General features: G+C 43.0%; 1 protein-coding gene across 2 annotated transcripts in view; it reads right to left on the bottom strand.

Annotated features, from left to right (window-relative positions):
* The window catches only part of RNF214 (ring finger protein 214), a 52056-nt gene extending 36896 nt beyond the window's left edge, over positions 1–15160 (bottom strand). The window contains exons 1-5 of one of the 2 annotated variants that reach the window (XM_011964824.1): positions 15051–15160; positions 10338–10848; positions 9591–9650; positions 3500–3640; positions 1149–1288 (exon numbers count right to left, since the gene is read on the bottom strand). In XM_011964824.1, coding sequence (XP_011820214.1) covers positions 1149–1288; positions 3500–3640; positions 9591–9650; positions 10338–10848; positions 15051–15157 — 959 coding nt within the window. In that variant the 5' untranslated portion in view covers positions 15158–15160. The remainder of the gene's footprint in view (positions 1–1148; positions 1289–3499; positions 3641–9590; positions 9651–10337; positions 10849–15050) is intronic. The other variant, XM_011964825.1, reaches the window with a different exon arrangement.
* Between the last annotated feature and the right edge of the window lie 1334 nt (positions 15161–16494).

The raw sequence follows: 16494 nt of genomic DNA, 5'->3' as shown, positions 1-16494 counted from the left end.
CAGAGCAAGACTCCGTCTCAAAAGAAAAAAAAAAAAGAAACTTAGAAAATTGAGAATTTGACCAAATTCTATGGCCACTTTGCTTTTTCTGCAGTACCTAGAAAAGGACACAAATCCACTAAATAATTCTTCCACAAACAGCTTACAAAGTTACTGTCTGAAATTTACTTCGGATGCTGAATAACATAAATGTAATCATTCAAAGTATGCACATGGTCTGAACTTGGTTTTGTTTTTTCTTTTTGAGACAGGGTCTCACTCTGTCACCAGGCTGAAGTCCAGTGGCACGATCTTAGCTCACTGCAACCTCCACCTTCCGCCTCCTGGGTTCAAGTGACTCCCCTGCCTCAGCCTACCAAGTAGCTGGGTCTACAGGCGTGTGCCGCCACACCCAGCTAATCTTGTATATTTTAGTAGAGATGGGGTTACACCATGTTGGCCAGGATGGTCTCGATTTTCTGACCTTGTGATCCACCTGCCTCAGCCTCCCCAAGTGCTGGGATAACAGGCCACCGTGCCTGGCCTATGGTCTGAACTTGTAAACATCAGGTTATAAAGTGAAATCAGTGTTAGATTCATATAAAAAAATTTTTTTATTTAAGAGACAAGGTCTTGCTCTGTCACCCAAGCTGGAGTGCAGTGGCGTAATCATAGCTGAGTACAGCCTGGAACTCCTGGGCTCAAGCGATTCTTCCACCTCAGCCTCCCAAGTAGCTAGGACTACAGCCACGTGCCACCACAACCAGCTAATTTTTTTTTTTTATTTCTTTGTAGAGAGGGAGTCTTGCTAGCTTGCTCAGGCTGGTCTCAAACTCCTGGCCTCAAGCAATCCTCCCACCTTGGCGTCCCAAAGCACTGAGATTACAGGTGTGAGCCACTACGTCCAGACTGTATCAAAATCTTGACCACACTTGGGACTCAACAATTAACTGTTATTATTTCAAAGTATTTAATAAATCTCTGAACTTTTTTCTATGAAGTCTAATGTTTGATACTGAAAAACCTAAAGTCATTGGAGAGTTTTTGCTTGCACACTTATTTTTCAAATAAAAATTAAACCAAAGGGAAAGAAACTACAAATACAGACAGGTCTGGCCCTTCACGCATATATACATACATACAGGGTTTTTATTCTTAACATCAGTTACCTTCTGCCCTTCTCACAAAGCTTCTCAATTTCAGCTTTCAGATCCTGCTCCTTCTGCAAAAACTCTTTCTTTTCTTTCTCTATCTTCTTCTTTGTTTCTTCTCGCTTTATTGTCACATCCTGAATAGCCTTTAATATCTCCTGAGTTCCACACAATTACAGTCGCACACAAATAAAAAAGAAAATAAGTTAGTTCTTTTGATGCGAAGGTTATTTTCAACTATCATAAATTCACGTGTTGACTTTAGTGAATTCAAATTGAATTGAAAGAATGTGGTTGATGAGTAGCTCCAAAAGCCAGTATTCAGACCTAAAGGAGAAAGTTACAGTAATGCAGATCTCAACTCAACAGGAAAAATAACTTCTAGCAATTGCAATCGTTCAAAAATGGAATATACTGCCTCGTGAAGCAGTAAGCTCTCCATTACTGGTGTTCAAATAAAGGCTGAATGAACACCTGTCGAGAATGCTGAGAAAGGTGTTCTCGTACCAGGTGAGGGTCTGTTACATCCAACAAATATTGTTTTGTTTCATTTTGTTATGATTCTACTTTATTAGGAATGGGTTTTGTCTGTTTCACTCTTTAACAACAACAAATATATACATATATACACACACACATATATATGTACACACACACACTTTTTTTTTTTTTTTTAAATAAGAAGTCAAACAGGCCAGGAACAGTGGCTCATGCCTATAATCCTCGCACTTTGGGAACCCAAGGCAGGAAGATCGGCGTGTCCAGGAGTTCGAGTCCAGCCTAGGCAACACAGAGACCTTGTCTCTACAAAAAATAAAAAAAATTAGCCAGGTGTGGTGGCACATGCCTGTAGTCCAGATACTCGAGAGGCTGAGGTGGAAGGATAGCTTGAGCCCAGAAAGTCAAGTCAAGGATACAGTGAGCCTTGACTGCACCCACTGTACTACAGCCTGGGCAACAGAACAACACCCAGTCTCAAAAAAAAAGAAAAAAAAAAGAAAAAGTAAAATAATACAAAGGTGATAAAGAGTCACTCCCCCACTTCATACCACTTCCACCCATAAGAGTGATCAATGTGTTAACTGCTTTGTATTATGCTTTCACATCTTTCTCTATGCTCACACAAAGACATACTTACGTATGCATTTCTTTGCTTTTTTTTTAATGAGGTTGTTTTACATACATTACTTTGCATCCTGATTTCTTTTACTTGACATGAATGTATTATGTCAATAAATATCGATCTAATTCAAAAATAGCTGTATAACATATGGATATATCTAATTTATCCAAACATTCTCTATTAAAAGTCTATGAGGGGTCTGGCACAGTGGCTCACGCCTGTAATCCCAGCATTTCGGGAGGCCAAGGTAGGCAGATCACGAGGTCAGAAGATCAAGACCATCCTGGTTAACACAGTGAAACCCCGTCTCTACTATTAAAAAAAAAAAAAATCAGCCAGGCGTGGTGGCAGGCACCTACAGTCCCAGCTACTCAGGAGGCTGAGGCAGGAGAATAGCATGAATCCAGGAGGTGGAGCTTGCAGTGAGCAGAGATTGTGCCACTGCACTACAGCCTGGGTGACAGAGTGAGACTCCGTCTCAAAAAAAAAAAAAAGTCTATGAGTATTAATACTTTTCTTTGAGACAGGGTATCGTTCTGTTACTCAGGCTGGAGTGCAGTGGCACAATCTCAGCTCACTGCAACCTCTGCCTTCTGGGCTTAAGCAATCCTCCCACCTCAGCCTCCCATGTAGCTGGGACCACAGGTATGCACCACCATGCCTGGCTCATTTTTTGTATTTTTGGTAGAGATGGGATTTTGCCATGTTGCCCAGGCTGGTTCGAACTCCTGGACTCAAGTGATCCACCAGCCTCGACCTCTCAAAGTGCTGGGATTACAGGTATGAGCCACCACATCCGGCCTTGCCTTTTTATTTCAATTAACTCAAAAATAAAATTAAAGTTTGAGTTGGGTATGGACGTCTCAAACTTTAATTTTATTTTTGAGTTAACTGAAATAAAAAGGCCTCCTTTGGGAGGCCAAAGCGGGCGGATTTCTTGAGTCTGGAGTTCAAGACCAGCCTGGGCAACATGGCAAAACCCCGTCTCTACCAAAAACATAAAAAATGAGCCAGGCATAGTGGCATGCACCTGCGTTCCCAGCTACTTGGGAGGCTGAGGTGGGAGGATCACTTAAGCCCAGCAGACAGAGGCTGCAGTGAGCCAAGATTATGCTACTGCACTCCAGGCTGAGTGACAGAGTGAGACTGTCTCAAAAATAAATAAATACATAAAGTTTTTAAAAAATTAAAGTTTGATCAGAGACTGCTGCTTAACTCATTGACAATTTCAATATAAGCAAAATACCTGGTGATTCTTCATTTCTTCTTCTCTCCTTTGCTGAAGCTGCTTTAATTGCACTTGGAGCTGATTCTCCACTTGCCTCTGTTTGTCCAGGACCTCCTGGTAACGCTCTTTCAACAGTGTTCTCTCTGTCATCATTTTATCCTATTATGAACAAGATAAGAAAAGTTTATTTCCTAATTTAATCACAAGAAACATTCACCAGTGACTGTCCAAGGCATTGTATAGAGCTCTATGACCGCACTATCCAATAATGAAGCTACTAACCATATGTGGCTATATAAATTTAAATTCATTAACATATGATGAGATTGGCTGGGCATGGTGGTTCACACCTATAACTGCAGCACTTTGGGAGGCTGAGGTAGGCGGATCACTTGCGTTCAGGAATTCGAGACCAGCTTGGGCAACATGGCAAAACCTGGGCTCTTAAAAAAAACAAAAATTAGCTGGGCATGCCGGTACCCGACTGTAGTCCCAGCTACTTGGGAGGCTGAGGTGGGATGATCGCTTGAACCTGGGAGGCAGAGGTTACAGTGAGCTGAGATCACGCCACTGCACTTCAGCCTAGGCGAGAGAGCAAGACTCTCTCAAAAAAGCGTCCAGGAACATGATTCCTTACTGGTTAATAACACTGAAAACTGATGGATCCTCTAAAGATGTCTGGGAACCTGGTATTCAGACTGAACAACTCAGCAAGCTTTCATATAAAGTCTGGATTAGAAGTGAGGCTTCTAGACAAGGCACGGTGGTTCTGGCCTATAATCCCAGCACTTTGAGGGGCCAAGGCAGGAAGACTGCTTGAGGCCAGAAGCTCAAGACCAGCCTGGGCAATGTAGTAATACCTGGTCTCTATCAAAAAACAACAACAATAAATAAAAAAATAGAACTGCTTCTAAAAACAGTTTAGCTCTGCCACCCCCATGTCAGTAAATCAAGAAAATCAATGGTTACCTTTCAAAGGGACACTAAAATTTGAAGAGGGCCAACTTAAAACACATTTAGTATGAAGTAGCCCACATAATATTTAAACTGAGAGCACTAAACTGAATTTTTTCATTAAATAACTGTTTTCAAAGAAAAAAAATTTTAAAAACGAACAGGGAAAATATCATACTATAATCATTTTTACAAAAGGCTCTCAAGGCCAGGCACGGTGGCTCACACCTGTAATCCCAGCACTTTGGGAAGCTGAGGTGGGCGGATCACCTGAGGTCAGGAGTTCGAGACCAGCCTGGCTAACATAGTGCAATCCCGTCTCTACTAAAAATACAAAATTAGCCAGGCATGGTGGCACATGCCTGTAATCCCAGCTACTTGGGAGGCTGAGGCAGGAGAATCACTTGAACCCAGGAGGCAAAGGTTGCAGTGAGCAGAGATTGTGCCACTGCACTCCAGACTGGGTGACAGAGCGAGACTCTGTCTCAAAATAAATAAATAAATAAATGAATAAATAAAATAAAAAATAAAAAAGACTCTCAAGATAGGACCTTGGCTTTGGGACAAGCTAATCTTTAGTCCATGTACTGAAATGTGACTAAGGTGTCCCAAACAGCTGATTACTCAGCATCACACCTTTCCAGGGATTCTGAACCTGGATTCTACAGGTGGACCTCAGGGAATCTTTGAACTTTCTGCAACTGGTGTATGTATATATCTTTCTGAGACAAGAATTCAAAGTTTCCAAAAGATACTGAAAGAGGATCTTAACCAAAGAAAAGTTGAAACCAGTAGATTATTCTTTTTTGAGACAGAGTCTCACTCTGTGACCCAGGCTAGAGTGCAGCGGTGCAATCTCGGCTTATGGTAACCTCTGCCTCCCGGGTTCAAGCGATTATTGTGCCTCAGCCTCCCAAGTAGCTGGCATTAAGGGTGTGAGCCAACATGCTCTGCTAATTTTTGCATTTTTAGTAGATATGGGGTTTTGCCATGTTGGCCAAGCCGGTCTTAAACTCCTGGCCTCAAGCAATCCGCCTGCCTTAGCCTCCCAAAGTGCTGAGATTACAGGTGTGCTCCACCGCACCCAACTTCTTTTTTTTTTTTTTGAGATGGGATCTCGTTCTGTCTCCCAGGCTGGAGTGCAGTGGTGTGATGTCGGCACACTGTAATCTCCACAGCCCAGGTTCAAGCAATTCTCCTGCCTCAGCCTCCCAAGTAGCTGGGATTACAGGCACGCGCCACCACGCCTGGCTAATGTTTTTGTATTTTTAGTACAGACGGGGTTTCACCATGCTGGCTAGGCTGGTCTCAAACTCCTGACTTCAAGGGATCCATCTGCCTCGGCCTCCCAAAGTGCTGGGATTACAAGTGTGAGCCACCATGCCCAGCCTTTATTTTCTTTTAACCACAACTCTTTTCCTTTACTTTTTTCTTTTTCTATAATGCATTTTTCTAAATAATAATAATAATTTTTATTATAGAGATGAAGTCTCACTATGTTGCCCAGGTTGTTCTCAAATTCTTAGACTCAAGCAATCCACTCACCTCAGCCTCCCAAAGTGCTGGGATTACAAGTGTGAGCCACCATGCCCAGCCTTTATTTTCTTTTAACCACAACTCTTTTCCTTTACTTTTTTCTTTTTCTATAATGCATTTTTCTAAATAATAATAATAATTTTTATTATAGAGATGAAGTCTCACTATGTTGCCCAGGTTGTTCTCAAATTCTTAGACTCAAGCAATCCACTCACCTCAGCCTCCCAAAGTGCTGGGATTATAGGCATAAGCCAAGGCACCCAGCCTATGATCCATGTTTAGAACACAGAATCAGGGGAAAAAAATTAGTATCATGAAAAAAGTATTAACATGCATACTATTACTACATACAAGGAGATAACTTAAAGGCATGCTTGATCCAATTTGTCCAGTCTTAACGAGCTAAAGAGTTTATATACTGTTACTTTGCTTTATCCTTGGCTAGTTGGTTCCTAGGACTAGGAGTAACACTTTCGAAAGCAGGCAGTGGGCAATGGCCATAAATACATGAAAAGGGTAGAAAACAGAACAGGAGTCAGGTTTCATATACTGCCACCAAGCTTAACACCAGCTTAGTTTCACTGTCTTTTTTATTTTTTGGGTTTTTGTTTTGTTTTGTTTGTCTAAGACACAGTCTTGCTCTGTCGCCCAGCCTGGAGTGCCGTGGTGCAATCTCGGCTCACTGCAACCTCCGCCTCCCAAGTTCAAGCAATTCTCTCTGCCTCAGCCTCCAGAGTAGCTGGGATTACAGGTGCCTGCCACTACGTCCAGCTAATTTTTTTATTTTTAGTAGAGATGAGGTTTTGCCATGTTGGCCAGGCTGGTCTTGAACTCCTGACTTCAGGTGATACCCCCCACCTCGGCCTCCCGAAGTGCTGAGATTACAGGCGTAAGCCACTGCGCCCAGCCTCATTGCCTTTTTAAAAGTATGTAGACCTCACTACCACCCAAAAGATAGAGCCAAAGAAAACACAACTCTAGTCCTCCTTTGGTCCAGTAACTTGCTGGGTTTTCATTCGTTCCTGCTTCATCTAGTTGACTGTTACAATTACGTCCCAAGTTGCTACTCTCTGTTTTAAAACTTTTATTGGCTTCATCCGGTTAATGTACACCAGTAACTTTTTCCATATACCCTTCAATTTCTTCAACTTGCACCAAATATCCACTATCTTATCTGGTTGCTACAAGCACTTTCCCTTTTTATGCCACTCTTTATAAATTAACATATCTTACCCTAAAGACCTCTTCCTGGGGTGCCTTTCCCAGTATTACTTTCCCTTTAAAAAGTGTACATTTAGATATCCATATACTTAAAGGTGGATATTTTAGCCACAAAAGGCCAGGGATGGATCAAAGGGAGCATTTTAACAAAGGTAAGTGTGACGTTCTCTTCAAAAATCAACTATCTGGGGATAAAATTAGAAAGATACAAGTAAATAATCTATGAAAAAAAAGACTGGATGGAATTTGACTAAAAGCTTAACAGTATGAAAAAATTGCCAAAATAAGTCAATGTAAGCTTAAGAAAGTCTAGAATGAGAGATACTAAGAGATTCCACTATATTATAAAGTAATTATACTGTATCTGTACTATCATATATGGTTCTCGAGATTACTTTTTAAAACAAATATTGATAAAATGGAACATGTCTAGGTGAAAGTAACCAGAATGATGATAAAGAAATGGAAAATAGTATCAAAATAGTATCAAAAAGAATACTAAAAACATCTGAGGATGTTTCACCTGGAAAGGTTTGAACTTGGGGAGAAAGAGAATAAGGGGAACAGGCATAAAAAAACTTCAAATATACACAGGGCTAACAAGCAGGAAAGGAACTGGATTTATTCCATAAGGCTCAAGAGAAAACTATAATAAGAACTTTTTTTTTTTCTGAGACGGATTCTCACTCTGTCACCAGGCTGCAGTGCAGTGGTGCAATCTCAGCTCACCTCCACCTCCCGGGTTTAGGCAATTCTCCTGCCTCACCTTCCCAAGTAGCTAGGACTACAGGCATGTGCCACCACGCCCGGCTGATTTTTGTATTTTTAGTACAGATAGGGTTTCACCACATTGGCCAGGACGGTCTCAATCTCTTGACCTCATGATCCACCCATCTCGGCCTCCCAAAGTGCTGGGATTACAGGCATGAGCCACCACACCGGGCCTGAAACAAGAAGCTCGCTGCCACCTCAGCCTCCCGGGTTCAAGCAATTCTTCTGCCTCAACCTCCCAAGTAGCTGGGATTACAGGCAGTACCACCACCCCTGGCTACTTTTCGTTTTTTTGTTGTTGTTTGGGTTTTTTTTTTGAGACAGTCTCACTCTGACACCCAGGCTGGAGCGCAGTGGCACGATCTCAGCTCACTGCAATCTCTGCCTCCCAGGTTCAAGCTAATCTCATGCCTCAGCCTCCCAAGCAGCTGGGATTACAGGCACACGCCACCACGCCTGGTTAATTTTTTGTATTTTTAATAGAGATGGGGTTTCACCATGTTGCCCAGGCTGGTCTCAAACTCCTGAGCTCAGACAATCTGCCTGCCTCAGCCTCCCAAAGCGCTAGGATTACAGATGTGAGCCACCGTGCCTGGCCTAAATTTTTGTATTTTTAGTAAAGACAGGGTTTCACCATGTTAGTCAGGCTGGTCTCAAACTCCTGACCTCAGGTGATCCACCTGCCTCAGCCTCCGAAAGTGCTAGAATTACAGGCGTGAGCCACTGCACCCGGCCTGAAGTAAGAAGTTATAAGGGTTTTATCTTCATCTCAGAATAAAATCTAACAATAAGAGCTTTTATTTTGGTTTTTTGAGACGGAGCTTCTCTGTTGTGCAGGCTGGGGTGCAGTGGTGCAATCTTGGCTCACTACAACCTCTGCCTCCCAGGTTCAAGCCATTCTCCTGCCTCAGCCTCCTGAGTAGCTGGGATTACAGGCATGCACCACCACGCCCAGCTAACTTTTGTATTTTTAGTAGAGATGGGGTTTCACCATGTTGGCCAGGCTGGTCTTGAACTCTTGACCTCAGGTGATCTGCCTGCCTTGGCCTCCCAACATGCTGGGATTACAGGTGTGAGCCACTGCGCCTGGCCTTTTTTTTTTTTTTTTTTTTTAAATTTTTTTTGAGACAGGGTCTCACTCTGTCACCCAGGCTGCAGTACAATCACACAATCATGGCTCACACAGCCTCGACCTCCTGGGCTCAGGTGAACAGGTGATCCTCCCACCTCAGCCTCCTGGGTAGCTAGGACCATAGGCATCCACCACCACACCTGGCTGATTTTTGTATTTTTTGTAGACACGGGGTTTCACCACGTTGCCCAGGCTGGTCTCAAACTCCACAGCTCAAGTGATTCACCCACTTCAGCTTCCCAAAATGCTAGGATTATGGGCATGAGCCACTGTGCCTGGCCAGTAAGAGCTATTTTTTTTTTTTAAACGTAACTGGTTGCGTTGTGAGGTAGTAAGCTTCCCATCTCTGGAAGTGATCAAGGAAAAGTTAGCTGACCATCTGTCAGGGATTTTATGAAGGGGACTCCTGCACCTTTTCCAACTGAGATGATATGCCTCTAGATCTTCTGTTTGATAATGACTTCATATAACAACAACGACAGTTTAAATACTTACCAAATTCTTTTCAATATCTTGATCTGTGTTTACCTCTGAATCAGCCGTCTTAAAGTCAGTCTATAAAGGAAAAAAGTTATATTTAGAATTGTTTCAGAGACACTTTAAAAGAGGCAGAATCACTAACACCTAGAATTCTGCCACAGGTAACTAACTTTTTGCTCTTTCCCCTTACCAGCTTCCAAGCAAGCTAAGCAATGTAGTTCTGGCAAATGGACACCAACATCCACCCTGCATTAATCATCAGTCCCACAAAATAACCCAAACAAGACCCAACGACTGACTGAGAGAAAGCCTCAAGTCTGAGATGAGATGTCTGCCCTCTACAGTCTGTTGTGCCCATACTTTCTCCTACAACAAAGCACACCCGTCACTAGAAGGCAGGATACACTGTACTTCTTAAGATGTGACTCAGAGAATTAACAAGGACTCTTCCTGCAAGGACAAAGGGGATAAATACAAATGCTAATGTCCTGAACTCATCAGTTACTCAGTGAAAGAGACTACGTAGGTCATAAAGTTCCTACTTGCCGTAAGATGAGACACTAGCTACTGGCTTTCTTATTTACTGAACATCAGAATGAAGTCATTGCATGGCACTGTATGAAAGTAGTACGATGGCTGCTAGCAAAAAAACAAAAAACAAAACAAGCCAGCAAGTTCTCCACCAAATATGAAGAAATAGCTCCTACCCTGAACCCCACCACCCCCCAGTTACATTTTAGTAGTAGAAACTTGACACTTGACCTGTACAGCAATGTTCTGAGAAAGCTTCAGGGAAGAGCTATCTTGATCATCATCCTGATCCACTCGGACTCCTTCAACCCCATTTGCTGGAGACACTACAGGTCGGAAATCCAAGCCTGTGTCCCTGTTACCTTCCTTTAGGATGGAGGCTTGTGGGGATTTCTCTTCAGAGCAATTCCCGGAAGCAAGCTGCTTTGTATGGCACCCTGCCTTAAGAGACCGAGTGGCTGGATGGAGGTTCTCTCGGAGGCTTGTGTCCCCCTCCTCTCCTGCTGTGCTGGCCACGTCCTTCAAATCAGACTGAGATCCACTGCCAGAAAGACAAAGGGCTGTGGCTATCAAGTTTTCTCCTAAAACCGCCGGGTGCGCTGCTGAGGTGTCACCTGCTGATGAACCAGGATTCTGCTCTGAGTGCTCCAAATGGACATTTCTGTTATTCTCCTTGGTTATCGTTTGGCTACTTACACTCAACAGGGGTGAGTTCTTCTGTTTCTGTGCAGAGTCTTTGGTGCTATCAAACACATAAGATGAAAAGAAAAGTTATAATACTTTTAACTACTAGAAGAACAAAACTAGACTATGTAAACCCTCCTGACTATCACAATGAAAGAACTTAGTTTCAATCCAATGATTTCTATCCCATATGCAGGTAGTATAGCTTGGCGGTTAAGACCTAGTTTTTTGTTTTTTGTTTTTGTTTTTAGAGAGGGTCTAAACTCTTGTCACCCAAGCTAGAATGCAGTGGCGCAATCAAGGCTCACTGCAGTCTCAACATCCTTGGCTCAAGCGATCCTCCACCTCAGCCTCCTGAGTAACTAGGACTACAGTAACATGCCACCATGCCCAGCTAATTTTTTGTATTTTTTGCATGGTTTTGCCATGTTGCCCAGGCTGGTCTCAAACTCCTGTGCTCAAGGGATCCATCTGCCTGCATCAGCCTCTCAAAGTGTTGGAATTATAGGCGTGAGCCACCACAGCCAGCCAAAAACCTGGGTTCTAAAGACAGTCTACAGTAAATGGCCAAACATAAATGATTCTGAAGATCCAAATAATTTTTGAGGGCCAACTGGAATAAGTTTTGGGGGTATCGATGAATTAGCCTAATGCTAGTTAGAATATTTCAGTTATATGTACTAATTTAGTTATACATATTATAATAAAATATTAACTTAGAAATATTGTTTTGATTCCTCTCTCACCTTCCACAAGAATAATTTTCATTCAAACTCATTACAGAGATCTTTGACCAGAACCACTTTTTAGGTTCTTCAACAGTTCCAGAGTATAGCATCTACACTTTAAGTTGTCTAAAGTACAGACAATTTTGAATCCAAAATTGAAGCTGTCAATAGAAATTTTATCCCACACAGTAAGTAACCTATGCTTAATATTAGGATATTCTGTCACTTGTCACAGCCATTCAAGGTGCTGCTTTAATTATTTATTGATTGATTGATTTTTTGAGACAGGGTTTCACTTTGTCACCCAGGCTGAAGTGAGGGATTGTTTTTTAAAGGGGTCTTAAAACATATTTACAATGACATCCAACATTCACAATTGTACATCTTTCACCCAGGAATTAACGCTTATGTTTAATTTATTTGACCCCACCCTCTTTTTTTAAACTAATTCTATAACTGACACTCTTAACCATACCCAACCAGCAGAGAGGATTCAAGTTGATGCATCTTTGTTTCCTCAATCATACTAGTTCAAAATAAAACAACTGAAAGAATACCTCGGTGAGGAACAATGGCTCATGCCTGTAATCCCAACACTTTGGGAGGTCAAGGCAGGAGCATTATTTGAGGTCAGGAGTTCAAGACTAGCCTGGGAAACATGGCAAGACCTTGTCTCTACAAAAAAATTTTAAAAGTAGCTGAATGTAGCGACGTGCACCTGTAGCTCCAGCTACTTGGGAGGCTGAAGTGAGAGGACTGCTTAAGCCCAGGAGGTGGAGGCTGCAGTAGGCCATGATCGCACCACTGTACTCCAGCCTAGGTGATAGAGGGAGACCCTGTCTCAATGTAAACACTTGAAGCTGATTTCTTCCTGCTGGGAGTTAACTGTGAGGAGGTGCTTAATTAAAAATTCAGGCATATATAGTACCTGAGTTTGAATCCTGACTCCGCCCACCATTTACAAGCTGTTTGACTCTTGGCAAGTTACTTTATTTGTAAAACAGAAATAATACTATCCTCCTAATAGGACTGTTGTGAGGATTCCATGAGATAATCCACATGAAGTATTCAGTATAGTGCCTGGCATATAGTAAACATTCAATAAACCTTAGCTGCCATTATTACTAGTGTATGTAGTTGACTTTATCAAAACTCTGACTCCAACATAGCTTGGAAACCTTGGGCAAATTACTAACCTCTCTGTGTCTCAGTTTCCTCACCTGTAAATGGGAATAGTAATATTATCACTACCTCCCGAGACTGTTTTAAAGATTAAATGTGTTAACACATATAGAACTGTAGTTAAGTGTTAGCTATTGTATTAGAGGACTCAGGTACTCTAGAAAATAGCTGAGGGAGGGCCAGGCGCAGTGGCTCACGCCTGTAATCCCAACACTTCGAGAGGCTGAGGCAGGCCAATCACAAGGTCTGGAGACTGAGACTATCCTGGACAACATGGTGAAACCCTGTTTCTACTACAATACAAAAAATTAGCCGGGCATGGTGGTGGGCACCTGTAATCCCAGCTACTAGGGAGGCTTAGGCAGGAGAATCGCTTGAACTCGGGAGGCAGAGGTTGCAGTGAGCGGAAATTGCGCCAGGGCACTCCAGCCTGGCGACAGAGCAAGACACTGTCTCAAAAACAAAACAAAACAAAAGTTGAGGGAGCTAGGTGCAGTGGCTCACCCCTGTAATGCCAGCACTTTGGGAGGCCAAGGCGGGCAGATCACTTGAGGTCAGGAGTTCAAAATCAGCCTGGTCAACATGGTGAAACCCCATCTTGCTAAAAATACAAAAATTAGCTGGGCTACCAAGCAGGCGCCTATAATTCCAGCTACTTGGAAGGCTGAGACAGGAGAATCACTTGAAGCCAGGAGGCAGAAGTTGCAGTGAGCCAAGATCATACCACTGCACTCTGGCCTGGGGCACAGAGCAAGAGTCTGTCTCCAAAAAAAAAAAGAGTTGAGGAAGAATACACAGTCAGCCTCTTTATATAGACTGTGGTCCACATTCATGGATTCAACCAACCATGGACTGAAAATATTCAAAAGGATAAATGTTTGTGATGATGGATATGCTAATTACGCTGATCTGATCACTATACATTACATGTACCACATCATCACTATGTACCCCCATGAATATGTACAATTAATTATTGTGTCCATTTATTAAAATATAAAAATAAACCACTTAAAAGTAAAATACCCAGCCTGGCCAACGTGGCGAAACCCCATCTCTACTCAAATACAAAAATTAGCCAGGCGTGGTGCCGGGCACCTGTAATCCCAGCTACTTGGGAGGCTGAGGCAAGGGAATCACTTGAACCCAGGAGGCAGAGGGTGCAGTGAGCTGAGATCACGCCATTGCACTCCAGCCTGGGCGACACAGCAAGACTCCATCTCAAAAAAAAAAAAAAAGCCAGCGCGGTGGCTCACGCCTGTAATCCCAGCACTTTGGGAGGCCAAAGCAGGCGGATCACGAGATCAGGAGATGGAGACCATCCTGGCTAACACAGTGAAATCCCCTCTCTACTAAAAAAACAAAAAATTAGCCGGGTGTGGTGGCAGGCACCTGTAGTCCCAGCTACTTGGGAGGCTGAGGCAGGAGAATGGCGTGAACCTGGGAGGCGGAGCTTACAGTGAGCCAAGACTGCGCCACTTGCACTCCAGCCTGGGCCAACAGAGTGAGACTCTGTCTCAAAAAAACAAAAGTGAAATAGATTTAAACCATTAAAAAAAATTTCAGAAAAAAATTGGATGGTTGCATCTGTACTGAACATGCACAAATTTTTTTGCTTGTCATTATTCCTTAAACAACACAACTATTTACATAACATTTACATTGTATTAGTTGGTATAAATAACCTAGAGATTAAAGTATATGGGAGGACATGCATAGGTTATACACAAATACTACAACATTTTATTTATTTATTTATTATCTTTTTAATTGCTTTAAGTGGGGTGGGCATATGCCTGTCCCAGATAAAATACTACACCATTTTATGTAAGGGACTTGAGCATCTATAGATTTTGGTATCCTCAGTAGGGGTCCTGGAACCAATCTCCAACATATACTGTGGGATAACTATATAGTTAATTTAGTTCAACATTGTACATAACAATGTATTACATTAGCTACTATGAGATGCAAGTTTGGGTAATTGCGTGTCTGTGGGTATATGTATTTAGAATCCATGTACACATACCAATGTAACATTTCTCATATATAACACATAAACATATGGTTAAATGAACATACAGTCCACATAGGAAAGGGCTGGAAAATATTTGCATTTTTTAATGAGTTTGAACCCATGTATTCTATTTATTCTCCAAACATTTAGCATGCCTGCTGAGTATCAGATGCTGTGTTGGATACCAGAAATACAAAGATAGATCAGACAGTCCTCTACCTTTAAAAACCTAGTGCAGTGCCATCAGAGCCAAAAAGAAAGACCAGCTACACAATACCATCTCAGAAACCCTTTACCCAAATGAATCTTCCCAGTCAGGAGTCCACACATTACCTTAGACCATCTGGGAGACCTTCGTCTGATTTGGAAGCACATAAACTAGAAGATTCCGGAGGACTGGGGGCATTGGCCACAACACCAGCAACCTCAGACGCTGCCATTATGCTCTGTACATTCAGAAACAAATTACAGGCTACAAGTTTCCAAAGTTTAAAACAAATGTATCTCTCCCCCCTCAGAATGTCCACACAACAGAGCTGTTGCAGTAAAGAAATACAAAAACCTGGGCTCCGGGAGAAAATACTTAAGAGTATTAAAAGAGACATTGTATACAAAGTCCTAGCGGGCAACAATCCTCAAGAGTCACTGTATTTACATAAATATCTCGGAGTCTGTGTAAAGATCTTATTTTCACTTTTGGCAGAAATGTAGTCATTTCAAACAATAGATCTTAGTCTGCCAGGATCTTCCAAGTGGTCCCAAGCCTACCTTGTCTACTATCATTTATAACGAAAGATGTACTTTTCGGACTAGTATCAATCAGATCTCATGTTTTTAAATCACTTTATGGCTGTTACATTCAAAGCATTCTCCACTAATTTAAGTGAAGTTTTTGGAGGCGCTTGCCTGTAAGCGAACAAGTAATGCAACACTGGGCAATCCAGGGTGCATCTTTTACTGTCAGTGTGCTCCCCACAGATGGGAAAGGCCTGATACCCACTATCTGAGGAAAGTACAGACTCTTCAGAGTGACTAGTGGTGCAAAAAAGAATCCTGGGTTCTCTAGCTTGAAAATGACAAGGTGAAAAACATGGTAACATAAGTAAGGGAACTGGGACGGATGCCTTTTTTAAAAATCAAAAGGTCATCTTCTATGCTGCAGAGCAAACTTATGACCTTATGAGGAGAAAAGAAAATCAAAATACTTGGGAGGTGGGGGTGAACGTAGGGTTAGTTTGCATTCTTGCTTTTATTTTAACAGCATCACAGGTATTGCCCCCGGAACACTGAAGAGCGCGCGGGGTAGACAGGCAGATGGGGCTGTGTCAACACCTCAGTCACAGCCCACAGACCCTGTGCCTCAGTTTCCCTCATTATACAAAGCTCCTGGGAGAAAATGGGCCCCAAATCGCCACTGCTGCTCCCTCAGGTGCAAACATCCCGTCCCCAAGGAGCCCAGGGCTGGGGGGTCCTCTGCGCCCGGTGAACGAAACCCCAGGATAAGGGTCATGCATGCAACTCCGCGGCTAGAGAGCCCGTGGCGCGGGTCGGAACAGCTGGCTGGAGGGTCGAGTGTACCAAAAAGAACTCCGCAACCCGGGGCGACCACCAGCGAAGCGGAGGCGCCGGAGCCACGGGTCCTCGGGCGAGAACAGGGGACAGACGGGAAGAGGACAATGGGGGGAAACGGCGCTGGGTGGCCTTGGCCACCCTCCACAGGGGGCTGCTAGGCTGGCCGCTGCCTCGGACCAGCCCCCCTCCACCCCTTTCCCTTGGC

This window comes from Mandrillus leucophaeus, unplaced genomic scaffold (genome assembly GCF_000951045.1).
Source record: "Mandrillus leucophaeus isolate KB7577 unplaced genomic scaffold, Mleu.le_1.0 Scaffold71, whole genome shotgun sequence".
Taxonomy (NCBI): domain Eukaryota; kingdom Metazoa; phylum Chordata; class Mammalia; order Primates; family Cercopithecidae; genus Mandrillus; species Mandrillus leucophaeus.
The sequence above is the reverse complement of the archived record's forward strand: the minus strand, read 5'-3'. Positions and strand labels throughout refer to the sequence as shown.